This window comes from Ovis canadensis, chromosome 15 (assembly GCF_042477335.2).
Source record: "Ovis canadensis isolate MfBH-ARS-UI-01 breed Bighorn chromosome 15, ARS-UI_OviCan_v2, whole genome shotgun sequence".
NCBI lineage: Eukaryota > Metazoa > Chordata > Mammalia > Artiodactyla > Bovidae > Ovis > Ovis canadensis.
Genome location: NC_091259.1, coordinates 89383210 through 89404808, shown reverse-complemented (window position 1 = coordinate 89404808; position 21599 = coordinate 89383210). Strand labels below are relative to the sequence as shown.

The 21599-nt window shown below is 41.6% G+C and overlaps 1 protein-coding gene across 7 annotated transcripts in view; it reads right to left on the bottom strand.

Moving 5' to 3' along the window:
* The window catches only part of ZFP91 (ZFP91 zinc finger protein, atypical E3 ubiquitin ligase), a 37711-nt gene that overhangs the window by 8117 nt on the left and 7995 nt on the right, over positions 1 to 21599 (bottom strand). For 2 of the 7 annotated variants that reach the window (XM_069553212.1, XM_069553214.1), the window contains 4 exons: positions 1908 to 2117; positions 1622 to 1655; positions 1137 to 1238; positions 482 to 616 (listed from right to left, as the gene is read on the bottom strand). In XM_069553212.1, the coding sequence (XP_069409313.1) occupies positions 482 to 616; positions 1137 to 1238; positions 1622 to 1655; positions 1908 to 2117 (481 nt within the window). Of the gene's footprint in view, positions 1 to 481; positions 617 to 1136; positions 1242 to 1621; positions 1656 to 1907; positions 2118 to 21599 lie in introns of all 7 variants that reach the window. The other 5 variants (XM_069553211.1, XM_069553213.1, XM_069553216.1 and 2 more) reach the window with 3 other exon arrangements.

Genomic DNA, 21599 nt, shown 5'->3' with positions numbered 1-21599 from the left:
CCAAAGACTTCACTCTGAAGCCACTTTACCTATAAATGAGGCCGCACCAAAGTTAACTGAAAAAGTAGAGGAAATTAGCCTATTATCTAACAGCCCTAAGAATACAAAGGATACTCTCCTTGTAACAGACACAAAAGCCTACACACTTAAAAACAGCTATCTCTGCAACAGGAACTAACTGCTAGGCACGAGCTTTTACCTGATCAAAGTCATTACACCATACGCCTTATTTGCCATACTTTTTTTTTGCTCTCTTTACTTCCCTCTCTGCGTCCCTACAGCCACTGACCTACTATACTCAATGGAACATCTTTAAGTACTGCCGTGAATGAAACTTTTCAAGCTGCTGAGGAAAGTCTTTCCAATCACACTGTCAGCTGCTTGAGACAGCAATATGTGTATGTCAACACTCCTACCCTTTTCCCCCTGGTGACCTGGAAATCTGCTAAGCCTCCATTTTCAGGAGTAACTGCCTACTCACTTCCTAGGAGGCTCCTCGCCTTCCCTGATTTCATTCTCTTCTTCTTTCACCTCTACCTCGACTTCCACTTTTATTTCCTTCTTCTCTTTCTCTTCTTTCACCTTCCCTGATTTTCTCCGTGGCTTTGGGGTTTCCCTGCAAATATAAACACATTTCAACACTGGCATCGAGCAAAGGACTCTTTCAAGAACATCTGTGAGAGAAGGGTAAAGCCTAGAGTTATCGCTAATTTATTATAAAATTATGCTCCTTGGGATACGAAATGTGGTTTCTAGACACTATTCGTCATATGGACAGTAACCATACATCTATTTAAAGCCAGTGAGATGAGCCCCACCCCCAAGCTAACAAAGCCTTAGAATCAAATCTCACTATAGATGTAAAGAAAAACAAAAGTAAAAATATTCTAAGTGTTCCGGCAACTCATGACATCTTAAAACAGGCAGATGTCATTATAATTTGAATATGAGCCAAACAAAGTTCCACAGATGGAAGGGTGCGCTGCAGCAGGGAGTAACAGGATGATGCCAGGTTTGCCAACAAGCGCAGAGCCACTCCTTTAAAGATTAAGTCCATATCCACTAGTTTGGCAACAAGGTGAAATAAAAGCAAAAATGCTTTCCTAACATTTTCCACCAACAAACCCGAGACATGCCTTTCTAAGTGGGGTTTGTAGGTCTCATCTCTTGGATCATCTTTAAATGGTATTTCTTCTTCACTGATCAACATCTCTTCTTCCTCCTCCTCTTCCTCATCACTGCTAAAAAGAAGCCAACAGAGATTAGAAATCCTAGCTGTTATAAATCATACCTGACTGATTTTATTCAGCAATTTACTTAGACACAGCCAAAGATTCACAGTGTTACCTAGGATTTCCATTCTAATGATCTAGCTGGACTGCAACCTAGCTCTTTCCCCCAAAGAGTAATAACTGGAACTAAAAAGACAAAAATCCTAGACATATTCTCATTTCATTAAATACAGGCAAGGCAAAGATGGCTCAGTGCCACTAAGAGTTTAAAAACAACTGACTCAATTATTTCAAGTAGAAAACCTCTGAGTCATGAGATCTGACTGACTGGTCTTCATCCCCTTTACGTCCCCAAGGGTTTAAATATGAAATATTGCAAAGTTTCTTACCTAATGCCACCTGGAGACTGATGCTCTTCTGCATCTAGAAAAGGTATAAAATAGAACTTTTGGTATGAAGGTATAGATATTTTCTCTCTGCAGCCAAGAGAATCAAACCAAATTAAGTTTAGAGTCATTATACAAATGGAGAATTCTTTGTAAACTATCAAAAAGGATCCTTCCTATAACACCACACGTGACCCTAAAAGTCAGGCTGTTCTGGTAAATGTTCAACATGACATAAAAATCAATAGGCAACTGGTGATTAAATAATCACACTCTGCTGGCACTGTACCATAATCAAGCTGATCTGTGTTTGGCTCTGACTTGCAGATGAGCTGCAGGGAACCAGTCTTGGACCGAGAGCTGCGGGTGTTCTCCGCGTCGCGATGCCGAGAGACGGATGTGCGGCTGCTGCCGCGCCAGCCCCGGCTAGGCCGAGCTGCTGCCGCGGGAGGTTCCTGAGCTAGGGGAGACTCTTCCTCCTCTTTCTCTTCCTTGGGATCTAGAGGAAAACATATATCATTCTTTTAGAGTTTACAGTTGACCGATAGTCATTTCTGTGTATCTCTGACGATAACACCCACCCCCCACCACCTGTGGACATAATTTTACTGATATAATAGAAGCAAGATGAGGGGAAAATCTGATAAAAACTTATCCTTACTGTCATCAGTCTAAAGAAACAGCTTTGTAGGTTGCAAAGCAGCAATTTTATATTTATAGTTTATATATATACTAAAAAATAAAATGCTAAGAGAAATATACCTAAGATCTAACCTTTTGTTCTATATTTTAATCGTTAGATCTAAGACATGAGAGTGGTCCCCAAAAGATGACCAGATCTACAGAAGTATGAGCAAGAAGAAGCAACTTCTAGATGATTTAATAATCAAACAATGTTGCACTAGGTCTGTCTAGTCAAGGCTATGGTTTTTCCTGTGGTCTTGTATGTATGTGAGAGTTGGACTGTGAAAAAAGCTGAGTGCCGAAGAAATGATGCTTTTGAATTGTGGTGTTGGAGAAAACTCTTGAGAGTCCCTTGGACTGCAAGGAGATCCAACCAGTCCATTCTGAAGGAGATCAGCCCTGGGATTTCTTTGGAAGGAATGATGCTGAAGCCGAAACTCCAGTACTTTGGCCACCTCACGCGAAGAGTTGACTCACTGGAAAAGACTCTGACGCTGGGAGGGATTGGGGGCAGGAGGAGAAGGGGACGACCGAGGATGAGACGGCTGGATGGCATCACGGACTCGATGGACGTGAGTCTGAGTGAACTCCGGGAGATGGTGATGGACAGGGAGGCCTGGCGTGCTGCGATTCATGGGGTCGCAAAGAGTCGGACACGACTGAGTGACTGAACTGCACTGAAGAGTGCAAAAGAGCAATTCCATCAAGAGGAATTCCTTTGTATCTATTCAATTTTACTTAGTATATTAAAAATAAGCCTATTTTGACCATGGAAGATCCTTTCAATAATCTCAGAATGGAAAAGTCCTTTCTAAGAACAGCACAGGATTTTAGGTCTTAAGACTGATACATCCAACTTTATAAACATAAAAAGTTTTCAGCATGGCAAATTCCACTATAATCCAAGTCTAACGGCCCAATAGAAAGATAGCAACTCAGTAAAAATGGTTTTCAAACGTGTGAACAAACAAAAACAATGACAGCAAAGCTCAATCCACTCCTAACAAGAGAGACTCCAATGAAACCGACAGTGCCAGGGTAGTGTTCCCTTAGAGCATTGGCAGCAATCGGGACGCCTGCCAGCACACTGTATTGGCAATGTTGTAGGAAAACAGAAACTCTTGATAGAGATTAACATGTGGAGGTTAGTAAAACCTTTCTATAATGGACAATTTGGCAATATCTATCAAAATTTTAAGTACATATACCTTTCCCAGTAAGTTCAACTACTAGGAATTAATCCTACAAAACTAAGATCACACTTATAAAACGCACATCCATATAATGTCTAAATATTATACATGTGTATATATACATAGTATAAATCTACCTATCTACATACCAATCTATATATATCACAACACTTCTGTACAGATTAAAAGAAACATAAATACTCGCCGCCTTCCAGGGAAGATCTAAAAGCACTTCCAGGAACTCCGCCTCACAGTATCTGCCCTATGAAGAGAAACTGGCACGTGGAGGCTCACTGCAGCATGTTTAAAATAAAAAGCAGAAACAATGTAACTTTCCATATTTACGGGAAAGTGTTTATTAAAAAAAGATACGAAAAATTAGCTTCCTTTACTGCAGAACAAGGTGGTGACTGGCAGTTGTTTCAGTTTTAAGTACACTGGTTTGAAAATTTTATGAGACCATATTAAAGTAATGAAATAAAATTCATTTGAAATGCAGAGATGAATAGCAGTGGGAACTTCAACTTGTTCAAGATCACAAAATTATTTAAGTAGGCCTAAAATTAAAAATCCTGTCTCGGGCTAGTAATCAAGGACTTTTACATCTAGGTCACCACCGCTTTTAAGAAAATTTCTTCAAAGGGAGAAACTCAAAACCCTTTATAAAGTACTGCAACATTAAATAATAAAGAGAAAATTAAAATTATTTCTTTTACTCAAACTAGCTACACTAATGTGGGCTTGAAACCTATTCCATAACCTCCTATACTCAATAAAGCTCTTCTCTACTTCATGATGAAAGGATATGCCCACAGCTTCTCAAACTGTGGGTATTATCCACAGGACAAATGATGGTAATCTGATGAGAACTGCTATCTTTACAAATAAAGCACAGCAGCCTGTTTTATTGAGCAACTCACACATCACCTAAAACTCCATAATTTTTTAAAAGAACATTGTCAGAGTGACGACAACAAAAATGTCCCTCATCAGAAAGGCGCACACACACCACGGGCACCAGAATCACCGCTGTAAGAACTCTGCGGTACAGTCACAGGTTCTCAACCACCAAGTACACCCCGAAGCAAGAAACAAGGTGCACAAGCCACGTAAGGACATCTGTAGATCACAAGCTGAGCACAAGCAAAGAGCCTCAAGGCAGACCACAGAAGACAAAGAGCATGCTCAGACAGCTAAAGGAAATCTCACGAAACTAAAGGAGATCGGATGACGGCTCAACAAATAGAAAATATGCCAACAAACAGATAGCAAATATATAACGGAATCAAATTCTGGGGCTAAAAAGCATAATATCTGAAATGAAAAATTCATTAGATGGTTTCATTAAACAGCAGATTGAGAAAGGAGACACATTAGCAAACTTAGATAGGTCAACTGAGAGCATCCACTCTGAAACAGGAAAAACTTAAGATAGGTCAACTGAGAGAGAGCATCCACTCTGAAGAACAGAAAGAAATGAAAAATTAACAGAGACTAAGAGATCAGTGGGGGACCACTAAAACAAATCAACAAAGTCCCAGAAGGAGAGCACAGAAGGGAGCACAAAGAATCTGTTCAGTTCAGTCGCTCAATTGTGTCCTACTTGTGACCCCATGGACCGCAGCACGCCGGGCCTCCCTGTCCATGACCATCTCCCAGGGTTTACCCAAACTCATGTCCATCGAGTTGGTGATGCCATCCAACCATTTCATCCTCTGTCATCCCCTTCTCCTCCTGCCCTCAATCTTTCCCAGCACCAGGGACTTTTCAAATGAGTCAGCTCTTCCCATCAGGTGGCCAAAGTACTGGAGTTTCAGCTTCAACATCAGTCCTTCCAATGAACACTCAGGACTGATCTCCTTTAGGATAGACTGGTTGGATCTCCTTGCAATCCAAGGGCCTCTCAAGAGTCTTCTCCAACACAATTCAAAATCATCAATTCTTCGGCACTCAGCTTTATGGTCCAACTATCACATCCTACATGACTGTTGGAAAAACCATAGCTTTTACTAGAAAAACCATAGCTTTGAGTAGATGAACCTTTGCTGGCAAAATAATGTTTCTGCTTTTTAATACGGTGTCTAGGTTGGTCATAACTTTTCTTCCAAGAAGTAAGAGTCGAAATTTTAATTTCACGGCTGCAATTACCATCTGCAGTGATTATGGAGCCCAAGAAAATGAAGTATGTCACTGTTTCCATTGCTTCCCAACTATTAACCATGAAGCAATGGGACCTGATGTCATGGTCTTAGATTTTTAAACTTTGAGTTTTAAGCCAGCCTTTTCCCTCTCCTCTTTAACTTTTCACCAAGGCTCTTTAGTTCCTCTTCCCTTTCTACCTTAAGGGCAGTGTCATCTGCATATCTGAGGCTACTGATATTTCCTGATTATCTTGATTTCCTACAATCTTGACTCCAGCTTGGGTTTCCTCCAGCCCTGCATTTCACATAATGTACTCTACAGAGTGCTTCCACTGCAGATTAGTGGGTTCAATCCCTGCTGGGGGAGTCCTGAAAGATGATGCTGTGAAAGTGCTGCACTCAATATGCCAGCAAATTTGGAAAACTCAGCAGTGGCCACAGGACTGGAAAAGGTCAGTTTTCATTCCAATCCCAAAAAAAGGCAATGCCAAAGAATGCTCAAACTACCGCACAATTGCACTCATCTCACACGCTAGTAAAGTAATGCTCAAAATTCTCCAAGCCAGGCTTCAGCAATACATGAACCGTGAACTCCCTGATATTCAAGCTGGTTTTAGAAAAGGCAGAGGAACCAGAGATGAAATTGCCAACATCCCGCTGGATCATGGAAAAAGTAAGAGAATTCCAGAAAAACATCTATTTCTGCTTTGACTATGCCAAAGCCTTTGACTGTGGATCACATCAAACTGTGGAAAATTCTGAAAGAGATGGGAATACCAGACCACCTGACCTGCCTCTTGAGAAATCTGCATGCAGGCCAGGAAGCAACAGTTAAAACTGGACATGGAACAACAGACTGGTTCCAAATAGGAAAAGGAGTACGTCAAGGCTGTATACTGTCACCCTGCTTATTTAACTTCTATGCAGAGTCCATCATGAGAAACGCTGGACTGGAAGAAACACAAGCTGGAATCAAGATTGCCGGGAGAAATATCAATCACCTCAGATATGCAGATGACACCACCCTTATGGCAGAAAGTGAAGAGGAACTAAAAAGCCTCTTGATGAAAGTGAAAGAGGAGAGCGAAAAATTTGGCTTAAAGCTCAACATTCAGAACATGAAGATCATGGCATCCGGTCCCATCACTTCATGGGAAATAGATGGGGAAACAGTGCAAACAGTGTCAGACTTTATTATTTGGGGCTCCAAAATCACTGCAGATGGTGACTGCAGCCACGAAATTAAAAGACGCTTACTCCTTGGAAGAAAAGTTATGACCAAGCTAGATAGCATATTCAAAAGCAGAGGCATTACTTTGCCAACTAAGGTCCGTCTAGTCAAGGCTATAATTTTTCCCGTGGTCATGTACGGATGCGAGAGTTGGACTGTGAAGAAGGCTGAGCACCGAAGAATCGATGCTTTTGAACTGTGGTGTTGGAGAAGACTCTTGAGAGTCCCTTGGACTGCAAGGAGATCCAACCAGTCCATTCTAAAGGAGATCAGCCCTGGGATTTCTTTGGAAGGAATGATGTTAAAGCTGAAACTCCAGTACTTGGCCACCTCATGCGAAGAGCTGACTCACTGGAAAAGACTGATGCTGGGAGGGATTGGGGGCAGGAGGAGAAGGGGACGACAGAGGATGAGATGGCTGGATGGCATCACCGACTCGATGGACATGAGTTCTGAGTGAACTCCAGGAGTTGGTGATGGACAGGGAGGCCTGGCGTGCTGCGATTCATGGGGTTGCAAAGAGTCCGACACGGCTGAGGGACTGAACTGAACTAAACTCTACACGGAAGTTAAATAAGCAGGGTGACAATATACAGCCTTGAGGTACTCCTTTCCCAATTAGGAACAGTCCATTGTTCCATGTCCAGTTCTAACTGTTGCTTCTTGACCTGCATACAGATTTCTCAGGAGGCAGGTAAGGTGGGCTGGAATTCCCATCTCTCTAAGAATTTTCTTCAGTTTGTTGTGATCCACACAGTCAGAGGTTTTGGCGTAGTCAATAAAGCAGATGTTTTTCTGGAAGTCTCTTGTTTTTTCTATGATCCAGCAGATGCTGGCAATCTGATCTGTTTCCTCTGTCTTTTCTAAATCCAGCTTGAGCATCTGGAAGTTCTTGGTTCACATACTGCTGAAACCTTGCTTGGAGAATTTTGAGCTTTACTAGCGTGTGAGATGAGCGCAATTGGACAGTAGTTTGAACATTCTTTGACACTGCACTGGAATGGAAATTGACCTTTTCCAGTCCTATGGGCACTGCTGAGTTTTTCCAAATTTTCTGGCATATTGAGTGCAACACTTTAACAGTATCTTTTAGGATTTTAAGTAACTTAGCTGGAATACCATCACCTCCACTAGCTTTGTTCAGTGATGCCCATTTGACTTTGAATTCCAGGATGTCTGGCTCTAGGTGAGTGATCACACTATCGTGATTGTCTGGGTCATTAAGATGGTTTTTGGTATGGTTTTTCTGTGTATTCTTACCACCTCTTCTTAATATCTTCTGCTTCTGTTAGGTCCATACTATTTCTGTCCTTTATTGTGCTCAGATTTGCGTGAAATGTTCCCTTGGTAACTCCAATTTTCTTGAAGAGCTCTCCAGTCTTTCCCATTCGGTTGTTTTCCTCTATTCTTTGCATTGGTCACTGAGGAAGGCTTTCTTCTCTCTCCTTGCTATTCTCTGGAACTCCGTGTTCAGATGGGTGTATCTTTCCTTTTCTTCTTTGCCTTTTGTTTCTCTTTTTTCTCAGCTATTTGTTAAGGCCTCCTCTGATGACCATTTTGCCTTTTTTGAATTTCTTTTTCTTGGAGATGGTCTTGATCACCGCCTCTTATAATGTCACAAACCTCCATCCATAGTCCTTCAGGCACTCTATCAGGTCTAGTCCCTTGACTCTGTGTCTCACTTCCACTGTGTAATCATGAGGGATTTGACTTAGGTCATACCTGAATGGTCTAGCGGTTTTCTCTACTTTCTTCAATTTAAGTCTGAATTTGGCAGTAAGGAGTTCATGATCTGAGCCATAGTCAGCTCCCAGTCTTGTTTTTGCTGACTATATGGAGGTTCTCCATCTTTAGCTGCAGAGAATAAAATCAATCTGATTTCAATGTTGACCATCTGGTGATGTCCATGTGTAGAATCTTCTCTTGTGCTGTCGGAAGAGGGTGTTTGCTATGACCAGGGCATTTTCTTGGCAAAACTGTTACCCTTTGCCCTGTTTCACTTTATAGTCTTAGGCCAAACTTGCCTGTTACTCCAGGGATCTCGACTTCCTACTTTTACATTCCACTCCCCTATAATGAAAAGGACATCTTTTTTTGGTGTTGGTTCTAGAAGGTCTTGTAGGTCATCACAGAACCATTCAACCTCATCTTTTCTGCATTACTGATCAGAGCATAGACTTGGATTACTGTGATACTGAATCATTTGCCTTGGAAACGAACAGAGATCATTCTGTGGTTTTTGAGATTGCACCTAAGTATTGCATTTCGGGCTCTTTCCTTTTCTATGACGGCTACTCTATTTCTTCAAAGGGATTCCTGCCCACAGTAGTAGATGTAACGGTCATCTGAGTTAACTTCCCCCACTCCAGTCCATTTCAGTTCACTGATTCCTAGAATGCCGACATTTACTCTTGCCATCATCTCCTGCTGACCACTTCCCATTTGCCTTGATTCATGGACCTCACATTACAGGTTCCTATGCAATATCATTCTTTACAGCATCAGACTTGACGTCCATCACCAGTCAGATCTACCACTGGGTGCTGTTTTCCCTTTGGCTCCGTCTCCTCACTTCCTGGAGCTCTTTCTCCACTCTTCTCCGGCAGTGTATCTGGCACCTACCAACCAGGGGAGTTCATGTTTCAGCGTCATATTTTTTCCCTTTTCATGCTGTTCATGGGGTTCTCAAGGTAGGATGCTGAAGTGATCTGCCATTCCCTTCACCAGTGGACCATGTTTTGTCAAACTCTCTACCATAACCCGTCCGTGTTAGGTGGCCTTACATGGCATGGCTCATAGTTTCATTGAGTCAGACTGATCATGTGGTCAGTTTGGTTAGTTTTCTGTAACTGTAGCAGAAACAATACTCGGAGAAACAAAAGGCAAAACACCCCCACCAATTCTGAGACACGAATCCACACAAACAAGCAGCTCCATGACCCTGCTTCCAAACAATCTTACATTCACAGGTTCTCAACACCTTTTGAGAGCCAACAATCCAATCAACAGAAAACAGCTCTACAAGTATCAGACAAAACAGACTTCAAGTCAAAACCTGCTGTGAGAACACAAAGTGAGACAGTGTATATTAGAAGTCAGTCAAAACGATGTAAGAATTATAAATCTATACATATGTCATACATGAAGTAAAAACGACAGATCTGAAGGGGAAAATAGGTATTACTCAAATCAGTGAGAGACTTCAATATCTTACTTTCAGTAACGGATAAAATGACTACTCAGAAACTCAAACAGGAAATAGAGGACCTGCACAACAGTATTTAAAATAATTAAAACAGGAAAAAAAAACATATACAAAAACAGCAGAATATACAATTTTCTCAAGTACACTCAGAAGATTATCCAGAAAAGACCATTTATTAGGCCAGTTAAGATATTTAAAAAGACTGAGTGAATTCCCTGGTGGTCAGTGGTTACAACCCTTAACTTCCATCGCAGGGGGCATGCAATAGCACCCGCCCAACAAAGCCCACAACATATCACAAAACATGGACTACAGCAAAAGCAGCAGTCAGAGTGGCATAAGTGGCCAAAACACAAACACAACAACACATGTCTAATCAATAACCTAACTTTACACCAGGTCAGGAAGCAACAGTTAGAACTGGACATGGAACAACAGACTGGTTCCAAATAGGAAAAGGAACATGTCAAGGCTGTATATTGTCAGCCTGCTTATTTAACTTATATGCAGAGTACATCAGGAGAAACGCTGGGCTGGAGGAAGCACAAGCTGGAGTCAAGATTGTAGCAAACCAAGATAATCAGGAAATATGCAGATGACACCATCCTTATGGCAGAAAATGAAGAACTAAAGAGCCTCTGGATGAAAGTGGAAGAGGAGAATGAAAAAGTTGGCTTAAAGCTCAACATTTGGAAAACAAAGATCATGGCATCTGGTCCTATGACTTAGCTCTGGGGTTTTGATAAATGTCCTTTACCAGGCAGAGGAAGTTCCTACTGTGTGTTATCTTGAAAGTTTGTTGATTTTGTCAAATGCTTTTAAACTACATCAATTAGGATTGATTTTTGTGTGCTGAACCACCCTCCTGATCCTGGAACCACTTGGTCATCGTTTTAATGTGCTGCACTCTCTAGATATGCTAAAATAGATTGGGAAACAGTGGCTGACTTTATTTTGGGGGGCTCCAAAAACATGGCAGATGGTGATTGCAGCCATGAAATTAAAAGACGCTTACTTCTTGGAAGCAGTTATGACCACCCTAGACAGCATATTAAAAAGCAGAGAGGTTACTTTGCCAACAGTAGTCTTTCTAGTCAAGGCTATGCTTTTTCCAGTGGTCATGTATGGATGTGAGAGTTAGACTATAAAGAAACCTGACTGCAAAGAATTGATGCTTTTGAACTGTGTTGTTGGAGAAGACTCGAGAGGCCCTTGGACTGCAAGGAGATCCAACCAGTCCATTCTGAAGGAGGTCAGTCCTGAGTGTTCATTGAAGGACTGATGCTGAAGCTGAAACTCCAATACTTTCGCCACCTGATGTGAAGAGCTGACTCATCTGAAAAGACCCTGATGCTGGGAAAGATTGAAGGCGGGAGGAGAAGGGGATGACAGAGGATGAGACAGTTGGATGGCATCACCAACTCAATGGACATGGGTCTGGGTAAACTCTGGGAGCTGGTGATGGACAGGGAGGCCTGGTATGCTGCAGTCCATGGGGTAGCAAAGAATGGGACACGACTGAGCGACTGAACTGTTTACACCTTAAAGAAAAAAGGGGCGGGGGAAGCAAGCCAAATCCAAAACTAGCAAAACAAAGGAATAAAAAGTGGAGATAATTAAGAAAACAGTAGGACAACAGAGAAAAAGATGAAACCAAGTTAGTTGTTTGAAAAGATCAACAAAATCAACAAGCCTCTAGTTAGACCGAGGGGAAAAAAAGGAGGCTCGAACTACCAAAAATCTGAACACACTTAATAACAAGTGAAGACACTGAGTTGGTAATCAGAAATCTCCCAGTGATAAAGAAAAAAGCCTAAAAGGAACCTCCCAACTCATTCCATAAGGGCAGCATAACTCTGATATCAAAGCCAGACAAAGATACAAGAAAACTACAGATCAATATTCCTGCAAACGAAACTCAGCAGCATATCGAGACAGTGCAGCACATTAAAACGATGACCAAGTGATCCCAGGATCAGCAGGGTGGTTCAGCACACAAAAATCAATCCCAAATGATGTCATTTAAAAGCATTTGACAAAATCAACAAACTTTCAAGATAAGAACACACAATAGGAACTTCCTCTGCCTGGTAAAGGACATTTATCAAAACCCCAGAGCTAAGATACTTACTGGCAAAAGCTCCTTCCCTAAAATCAGAAACAAAGTAACGATGCCCTTTGCCTCCTCATCTATTTAACACTGTACTAGAAGTTTTAGCCAGAGTCTTAGGCAAGAGAAAACAGGCACAAACAGGAGAGAGTAAAGCTAAATCTATCTGCAAATGAAACGACCTTATTTCTAAAGAATCTGCAAAGAAAAACTATGAAAGGGAACAAAAATTTAGGAGAGTTGCAGAATACAAGATCAACAGGCAAAAATTAACTGCTTAAACTATACCAGCAAGAGCAATCCAAAAAGGAGAATTAAGACAATGATTCCACTCCACACTTACAGTTCAATCAAACAGAAACACACACTTAAATACTGCTAAAATGGCAAGACTCCCTCAAAAGATCTACAGATTAAATAGAACCCCTATCAAAAATTTCAGCTTCCTTTTTTGTAGAAATTGACAATGTGATCCTAAAATTCATATGAAAATGCAAGCAGCCTAGTTTAGTCAAAACCACCTTGAAAGTGAATCTCGAGTACGCTGTCCAATCTCAAAACTTACTACAACATGTGGGACTGGCAGCAGGGTGGGCATCCACACTGACGGCACCCTGCCGCCAGTGCAGGTGTACGCCCAGGCTCTCTGTGCGCTCTGCTCTGGCCTGTCTCTCTGGGACCACGCAGACTGTCGCCCACCAGGCTCCTCTGTCCACGCGACCGTCCCAGCAAGAACGCCCGAGTGGGATGCTTTCTTTATCCCCTCCAGGCGGTCTTCCCAAACAGGGATGGATCTAATGTGGCTCCCGCACTGCGGGGGATACTTTACTACCCAACCACCGGGAAAGCCCCCAAAACCCAAACACCTATGGTCAAATAATTTGACAAGGTTTGTGGGGAAAGAATAGCTTCTTCAACAAATTGATATACATGCAATGAATGAAGCCGGACCCTTACCTTATACCATACACAAAGATTAACTCAAAATGGATCGGAGACCTAAATGTGAAGAGCTAGCACTAAATGACTTAGACGTGAAGTCTACAGAATGGAAGAAAACATTTGCAAGTCCTGTATCTTACAGGAGCCTAATATCCAGAATATAAGAAAAAGTCAGTTTAACAACAACAGACAAACCATCCAATTAAAAAGTGGGCAAAGGGCTCGAACAGATATTTATCCAAAGACAAACAAATGCTCAAAAATCACACAAAAAGATGCTCACTCTGAGTCATCAGTGAAATGTAAATCACAACCACAATGAGACTACTACTTCACACACACTCCAATGCCTACAATCATAGCAACTTTACAAATGGGAAATGACAAGTGTCAGAATGTAGAGGAACTGGAACTCTGCGCACTGCTGGTGGGGATGTGAAGGGATGCAGCCATTGTGGAAAACATTTCGCAGCTCCTCAAAAAAAAGAAAAAACCAAACACAGAATTACCACTGGTTGTTGTTCAGCTGCTAAGTCATGTCCGACTTTTTGCGACCCCCAAGAACTGCGGTGCGCCAGGCTTTCCCGTCCTTCATTATCTCCCTGCTGCTGCTGCTGAGTCGCTTCAGTCGTGTCCGACACTGTGCGACCCCACAGACAGCAGCCCACCAGGATCCACTGTCCCTGGGATTCTCCAGGCAAGAACACTGGAGTGGGTTGCCATTTCCTTCTCCAATGCATGAAAGGGAAAAGTGTAAGTGAAGTCACTTATTCGTGTCCGACTCTTGGCAACCCCATGGACTGCAGCCCACCAGCCTCCTCTGTCCATGGGATTTTCCAAGCAAGAGTACTGGAGTGGGGTCCCACTGTCTTCTCCCATTATCTCCCTAAGATTGTTCAAATTCATGATCACTGAGTTGATGATGCCATCCAACCATCTCATCCTCTGGTGCTCCCTTCTCCTCTTGCCCTCAGTCTTTCCCAGCACCAGGGTCTTTTCTAATGAGTCAGCTCTTTGCATCAGGTAGCCAAAGTGCCTGTCAACTCCACTCCTACATATATACCCTCAAAGTTGAAAACAGGTATTCAAATACTCGTACGTGGATGTCTGTAACAGTCAATCCACAAATGTGCAAACCACCAAGACATCTGTCAAACACCGAACGGACAAACAAACTGCAGTATTGCTCATAAGGAGGAGTCAAGTACCTTTGGGACTGACTGATACTGTTATATTTAAAATAGATAACTAACAAGGACCAACTGTACAGTACAGGGAACTCTGGTCAGTACTCTGTAACCACCTAAATGCGAATGAAAGGGATACATGTATATGTATAACTGAATCACTTTGCTGTACACCTGACATGAATACAATATTGTTAAACAGTACTCCTATATAAAAAATAAAACTAAGTTAGTGTTTTTTAGAGGCTGGAAAGGGGCTGGGTGGGAAATGACTCCCTTTAATGGATACAGGGCCTCTGCAGATGGAGGTGATGTCAATGTACTAAAGGGCACTGAAGTCTATGTTTCGTGATGGTTAACTCTGTTCCATGAGTAAGGCGTCAGGCAGCCACTGCGGGTGCTGTGAATGCCACACGGTAGGACGAGGCAGAGTGGGCAAACTGAGAGCGGGGGATGCTATGAACTGAGACAGAAAGACACTGGCACTCCTGGCAGGCATGCTTCTCCCAATTCTTCTAGGTACCAAAAGATGAAACATAAAGTGAATTTTCTCAACCTGAGAGTAGCCGACAATCCTTTTAAAACAATCTAACATCAAATCCAAAAGGTGACAGCCATTTCATCACGATAAAACACTTCAACTTCTAAGTTTTGCCCTAACATGGTCTGGTCCTCCTTCAGCCTGGCGCCTCACTTTTCTAATTGAGGCTGAGAGAAATTAAACCACTTATCCAAGATTACAGAGTTAACACTGATATAGTGAACAGGGAAATGGCTGGTTAACAGGCTGGAACAAACTAGAGTGAAAGTCTCATCTCTAATTAAATATTTACATTTTTGGAGAAAAACTAACAAACCTTAAATACTTGTTAAGTGCCTAATATTTTCTCCCTTTTTCTAAACTTAGTCCTCACAATCTTGCCAAATAATATTTTTTTTAATTGTTGAGGAAAACAAGTAACTGACTTTTGCAAGCTCACCTATTAAATGGTGGAGCTAAGACTGGAACCCAGGTATATCTAAGTCCAAAGTCGATATTCATTCCACTACACCACACCTATCATATAAGAAAGAAATGGGAAAGCGCCAGTCTAAGAGCTTAATGCAGATTTGAGAGCTGGTTCATTTCCACCAAGTCTCAGGTTCAAGTGCCAGAAGAGCGGCTCATTTATGGAAGATACTGACCTAAGAGACCACGAGAAGAATTATTTCAAGAAAGTGAATTCTTAATCTAAAACTGCAGCAAACATTCACAGCATCATTATTCACAGTAGCTATTTAAAAAGTAGATCAAGTGATGAACAATCTGTTTAGGTCAAATGGAGTATTTTCACACAAAGGAATGAAAATATTTACACATGCTACAACATGGAGTAACCTAAAAAATTTTGTGCTAAGTGAAAGAAGTCAGACTCAAAACAGAAAACCTCACATATTATAAGTCTGTATACAACATGTCAGAAAAGACGTATCTACATAGACAGAATTACACACTTAAAAATGTATTTTAAACTATCGATATGTAAACTGTGCCTCAATAAAACCGTGTTAATAAAATAGGCATTGCAGCATTGAGTCATAAAGGCCAATAACTCAAACCACCCAAACGCCCATCAGTAGTAAATGGATAAACTGGGATATATTCCCAAGTGGAACAGGACACAGCAATGAAGATAAACGCCTATAACAAATGCAACACAGAGGGGTGCCACACAGCGGGGAGCAGCAGAGGCCCCACACAGAGCTGTAACGCACTGCTCCACTTACGTAAAACTCACAACTGGCACAAGTAATCTGTGCTGTTCAAAGTAACAACAGTGGTTACACTTAGGGATGGCTGACTGTGTTCTGTTTCTTGAGCTGGGTAATGTTTACACGGCTGGGCCTGCTTTGTGGAAATGCACGATGCTGGACACTTCCGTTGAGTGTGCTTTCATATACGTGCGGTGTATCTTAATAATTTCTTAAAAAAAAAAAAAAATCACCTGTAATCTACTGCCCCCTCCCCAGGGGTTGGGGGAGAATCTGAGAAATACCAAACGTCCTCCAATCAAGTAATAGTTAAATAAACACAGAACACCGACGTGTAGCAGTCACAGTTGGAAGCCCATGCAGGAACTTGTCTCTTTCTGCTTCCTTAGAGAATCAATCCCACTGCTAAAAGACATGTTGGGATTTGAGTGTAAACTAATGGTTTTCACAGTGTAGTTTGCAAACTCCTACGGGTCCCCAATACTCTCAAGAAGTTTTCAAAGTCAAAATTTGTCACAAAAAACCTGCTGGGATTTTGATTTTGATTACACTGCAGTTACAGATCAATATGGGGAGAAATAAAACCTTAACAATGAGTCTTCAAACTCACGAACAAGGCACACCGCTCTTCATTTAGGTCTTAGTAATAACTTCCCTCAGCAGTGTGCCGTACTTTTCAGTGTATGCTTCCCATCTTCCGTCACATTTCTCCCTAAGTAATTCATACTTTTGGTACTATTGTAAGCAATATTTTTACACGCAAATACAACTGATTTTTGTATGCTGATCTTGTTTTCTGCGGGATGACTTCAAGAGGCCTTGCAGCTTTTGGACCACTGTCCTAAGACCACACAACATGAAAATGTCTGAACTGGAACACCACTGATGAGAATGGCCGAACTGAGAAATAACCAACTATTGTCTTTTAAACCACTAAGCTTCTGGAGGCTTCCCTGGTGGCTCAGAGGTTAAAGCGTCTGCCTGCAATGCGGGAGCCCCAGGTTTGATTCCTGGCTCGGGAAGATCCCCTGGAGAAGGAAATGGCAACCCACTCCAGTATTCTTGCCTGGAGAATCCCATGGGCGGAGGGAGGAGCCTGGTGGGCTACAGTTCATGGGGTTGCAAAGAGTCGGACACAACTGAGCGACTTCACTTCACTTCAAGCTTTTGGATGGTTTGTTATACAATATAAAACTGACACAAAAGTTTATATAGAGAGTCACAGTAAAGAAAATGGGGTTTAGAAATTCTCAAAGAGTTAAAGCTACAAACAGAATCAGTCAATAAGAAGGTAGGATATACGTTGGGAGTCTAGGATCAAACAAGCCAGCCACATTTAAGGAGATATGTAAGCAAAAGACAGACCCTCAGGAATTCTCAGTAGGGTATTAACTGTACTAAAGCTAAAGGGGGTACTCGCCTGGGTCTGTAACAGTTAGATCGACCTGGCTAGTTTTAATTCAGAGGAGCTTGATCCTTCCTGGGACTTAAAAGATCAGGGGTCATTAACTCAGAGCTAATTTCTTTGTGTCAGAGGATCTTGCCCACCCATAATCTCGGTGTAAGGAGAGCATTATGCCCACAGGTCGAGATGAGTATCTCTTAGGAGTTTCCGGTTCTTATCTGTTGAGGGGAGGTCTGCCCACTCAGGATCTTGGGCCTCTTCTGCCAGGGTGTTCTGTTGCAACTCTCAACTGGTTGTGGAGGAAAAGGGATCTCAATGTAAAATAATTATTATATATAACAAGTTAAACTTACAACTGTGTCAAGACAGTTCTGATATGCTGAATCATAATAGGCAAATTATTACACACCTATCTTCTTTACATGTAAGGGACAGAAAAACTCACTGACCTGATTGATAAAACATCCCATAACCGAAAGGAACTGATAATCAAGGCTTTCTAAGCCCAGGTCACAATCCACACTAATCAAAGATGAGGTATGTCTGCACGTCTAGGAAACTAGAACAGAAAGGAAGAACCATCGGAGGTCTGGATATCTGAAGTAGAAAAACAGTCTGAAGGCTCCGGGACATTCCTAACAAGGCACAAGTTGTTGAGCAGATCTTTCCCACCTTGAGAGGAATAATAATGTGGTTCCTGTCACCTTAAGATAAAGGGATAGGAAGGAAACCGGATAGATAAAAAGACTATCTGGTGTACTGTCAGCCTCTTGAGACATAAGCATTACAATAGTCAGAACTTGAGTCTCAGAAACCTGATCCTGTGACTCTGTGTATTTCTATAATTAGCACTACTTTGTTTTCCATAAATAATTAGTAAAGTCCATTTTGAAATATTAATATTAGCCGATCTCAACATATTTAAAGAAGTCAGGGAAAGCAAGTCCTCTGTTTTTTTAAAAAAACGAAAACAAAACTAGTATTTAAGCCGACTTTAGAACAGTTTATCATTGTGAAGACAATGTTTTTTGTACATCCTTTGTGCAGAAACTCAGATGGTAAAAATTAAGAATTTATATACTACCACAGGAAAACAGAAATACTCCAATGAAAACAATCTAAATAAACCCCCAGATCTGATTAACTCATTTGGTGATTCTGTCCAGGCAATCTTTCCCAAACATCACTACAACAGGAAGAGCAACTAAAAACAGCAAAATGATATTAAATAAAGGATGGAGCCCACACTTTAATATAATCAAATTTTTTAAACAACCAAGGTTCCAAACTGTTTCCTCCCAGCTCTAATTTCACGAGATATTCTTTAAGGGAAAGGAGGAGGGGCTGCCTTACATGCAGCTTCTGTGCATTTTGGCATCTACATTGCAAACTACCCAGAAACAAAGTCTGTGAAGTTAACACGAGCAGGTAAAGCAACACTGGGATGATTAATCACTACACTGAAGCGAATCACTCCTTTACCTTCCCTGTGTTACAGGTTGGAATTTCTCCACCCCACACTTACTCACCACATAACCTAGTGTCTAGGATGGTGCTGGACACACAGGGAATGCTCAGCAGTCACTTGCTGAAGGAACTGTTTGTGAAGCAATTTTCTACTGCATTCTAGACACATCCATCAGGGTTAAATAAACACCGCAGACAAAGGGACCTAATGCCCTTCTTTCCTATTATTTCAACTTGAAAAATGACCACGGCACTTTGCAATTTAGTCATTCTGAAGCAGCAGCCAGTTCCTTTTCTGAGTGTGCATTATCATTTACTCAAACCTGTCCAAAGTTCTCGCCTGTAACTGAAGGAGAGCACTTTATTTCCAAGTTGTCTGGAGTAAGAGTAAAAAATAATCCTGAAAACATCTTTTCAATACTAATGAAATAAAGAGATATCTTTAGAAATTCACCTCCATTTCTGTATTCAGTCATCTAGTTGTAGAATTATGAGACACTTACATACCTACATATGCAGCTCAGACTTGAACGATTACTGTAGTAACTAAACTTACAGAGACTCAGATGGGAGTTGGAGAGGATTTCTTTGAAATTTTATAAGCTTAACAACAGTTACTTTTTATTGAGTCTTTACTGGAGTCAGTTAACTAGGTTATTTGCAATAAAAGGCAAAACTCGAATTCAACCCATGAGCTGTAACTCCAGATCCAGAGCACTTAACTAGGGGATTAACGTGGGACTTAAAGATTGACTTCCCCGTGATGCAGGTGTTTTTCTCGCTGAGCTTCAGCGCAGGTGATTCACAACGCTGCATCAGTGTCAGGCGCACGGCAGAGGGACTCGTTTCATACACACACACCACCCACCACGCTTTCTCCGCTTCCTTTCCATCATAACTAGACACTGACTATACTTCCCTGTGCTTACACAACAGGTCCTTGTTGGTCATCTATTTTATATATAGTCGTGTGTATCTGTTAATCCCAAACTCCTGATTCATTCCCCCCTCCTTTCCCTTTTGGTAACCATAAATTTAAGTTCATTTGTATCTTTTTTTTTCCAGATTCCACAAATAAGCAATTATGTGTTATTTGTATTTGTCTGACTTACTTTACTTAGTATGATAATTCTAGGTCTATTCATGTTGCTGCAAAAGTCATTATTTCATATGTTTTTACGGCTGAGTATGCTAAAGGAGATTAGTCTTGGGTGTTCTTTGGAAGGAATGATGCTAAAGCCGAAACTCCAGTACTTTGGCCACCTCATGCGAAGAGCTGACTCATTGGAAAAGACTCTGATGCTGGGAGGGATTGGGGGCAGGAGGAGAAGGGGACGACAGAGGATGAGATGCCTGGATGGCATCACCGACTCGATGGACCTGAGTCTGAGTGAACTCCGGGAGTTGGTGATGGACAGGCAGGCCTGGCGTGCTGCGGTTCATGGGGTGGCAAAGAGTCGGACACGACTGAGCGACTGAGCTGAATATTTCAGTGTGTGTGTGTGCCCATGTGTGCACATACACTGGAAAATATACATATACACACACACACACACAATCACAATCCCCATCTTCTGTACCCACCCACCTGTGGAGGGACACCTGGGCTGCTTCCATCTCTTGGCAACTGTAAATACTGCTGCATGACACTGGGCATGCGCATCTTTTTGAATTAAGAGTTTTCATCTTTTTCTGATAATACACCCAGGAGAGGGAGTGCTGCATCATGATAGCTATTTTTAGCTTTTTAACAAACATCCATACTGCCCTCCACAGTGGCTGCACTAAGTCACACTCCCACCAGTAGTGTGGAAGGGCCCCCCTTTCTCCACACTCTACCCAGCATTTACTATTATAGACTTTCAGATGATGGTGATTCTGACCAGTATGAGGCAGTACCTCATTACAGCTTTATTTCCATTTCCCGAATAATTAACACTGATGAACATCTTTTCATGTGCTCGTTAAGTCATCTGTACCTCTTTTTCAGATAAATGTCTGTTTAGGTCTTCTGCCCATTTTTTTGTTTCTTTTTGATATTGAGCTGCATGAGCTGTTTGTATTTTTTTGGAAATTAAACCCTTGTCAGTTGCAGTGTTTGCAAATATTTTCTCCCAGTCCACACTGCTATCATTTACATAAGAGGATGTTTTTTGCCTATCTTCTTTGAGTTTTATGGTGTCATATCTGATATTTACATTTTAAGCCAATTTGAGTTTATTTTTAAGTCTAGTGTGAGGAAGTGTTCTAACTTCACTGATATACATGCAGCTAGCTGTCCAGCTTTCCCAACCCCACTTGCTGCAGAGACTTGTCTTTTCCTCACTGTATATTCTTGCCTCTTTGCTGAAGATTAACTGACCATAGGTGAATGTGTTTATTTCTGGGCTCTCTATTCCGCTCTATTGATTCATGTCTGTTTCTGTGCCAATACCACTCTGTTCTGACTGCAGCTGTGTAGTAGAGTCGTTCTCCACATTTAAGTCTTTTACCTCCTCGGTCAGGGTTTTTCCTGGGTATTTTATCTTTTTGAGGCAATTTGAGAGTTTTTTTTTTTTTTTTACTTTCTCTTTCTCATATTCCAATGTCAACATAAAGAAATCTGTTAGTGCAACAGGTGTCTGTATGTTTCTCTTGTGTCCCACTACGTTGCTCAGTCTGTTT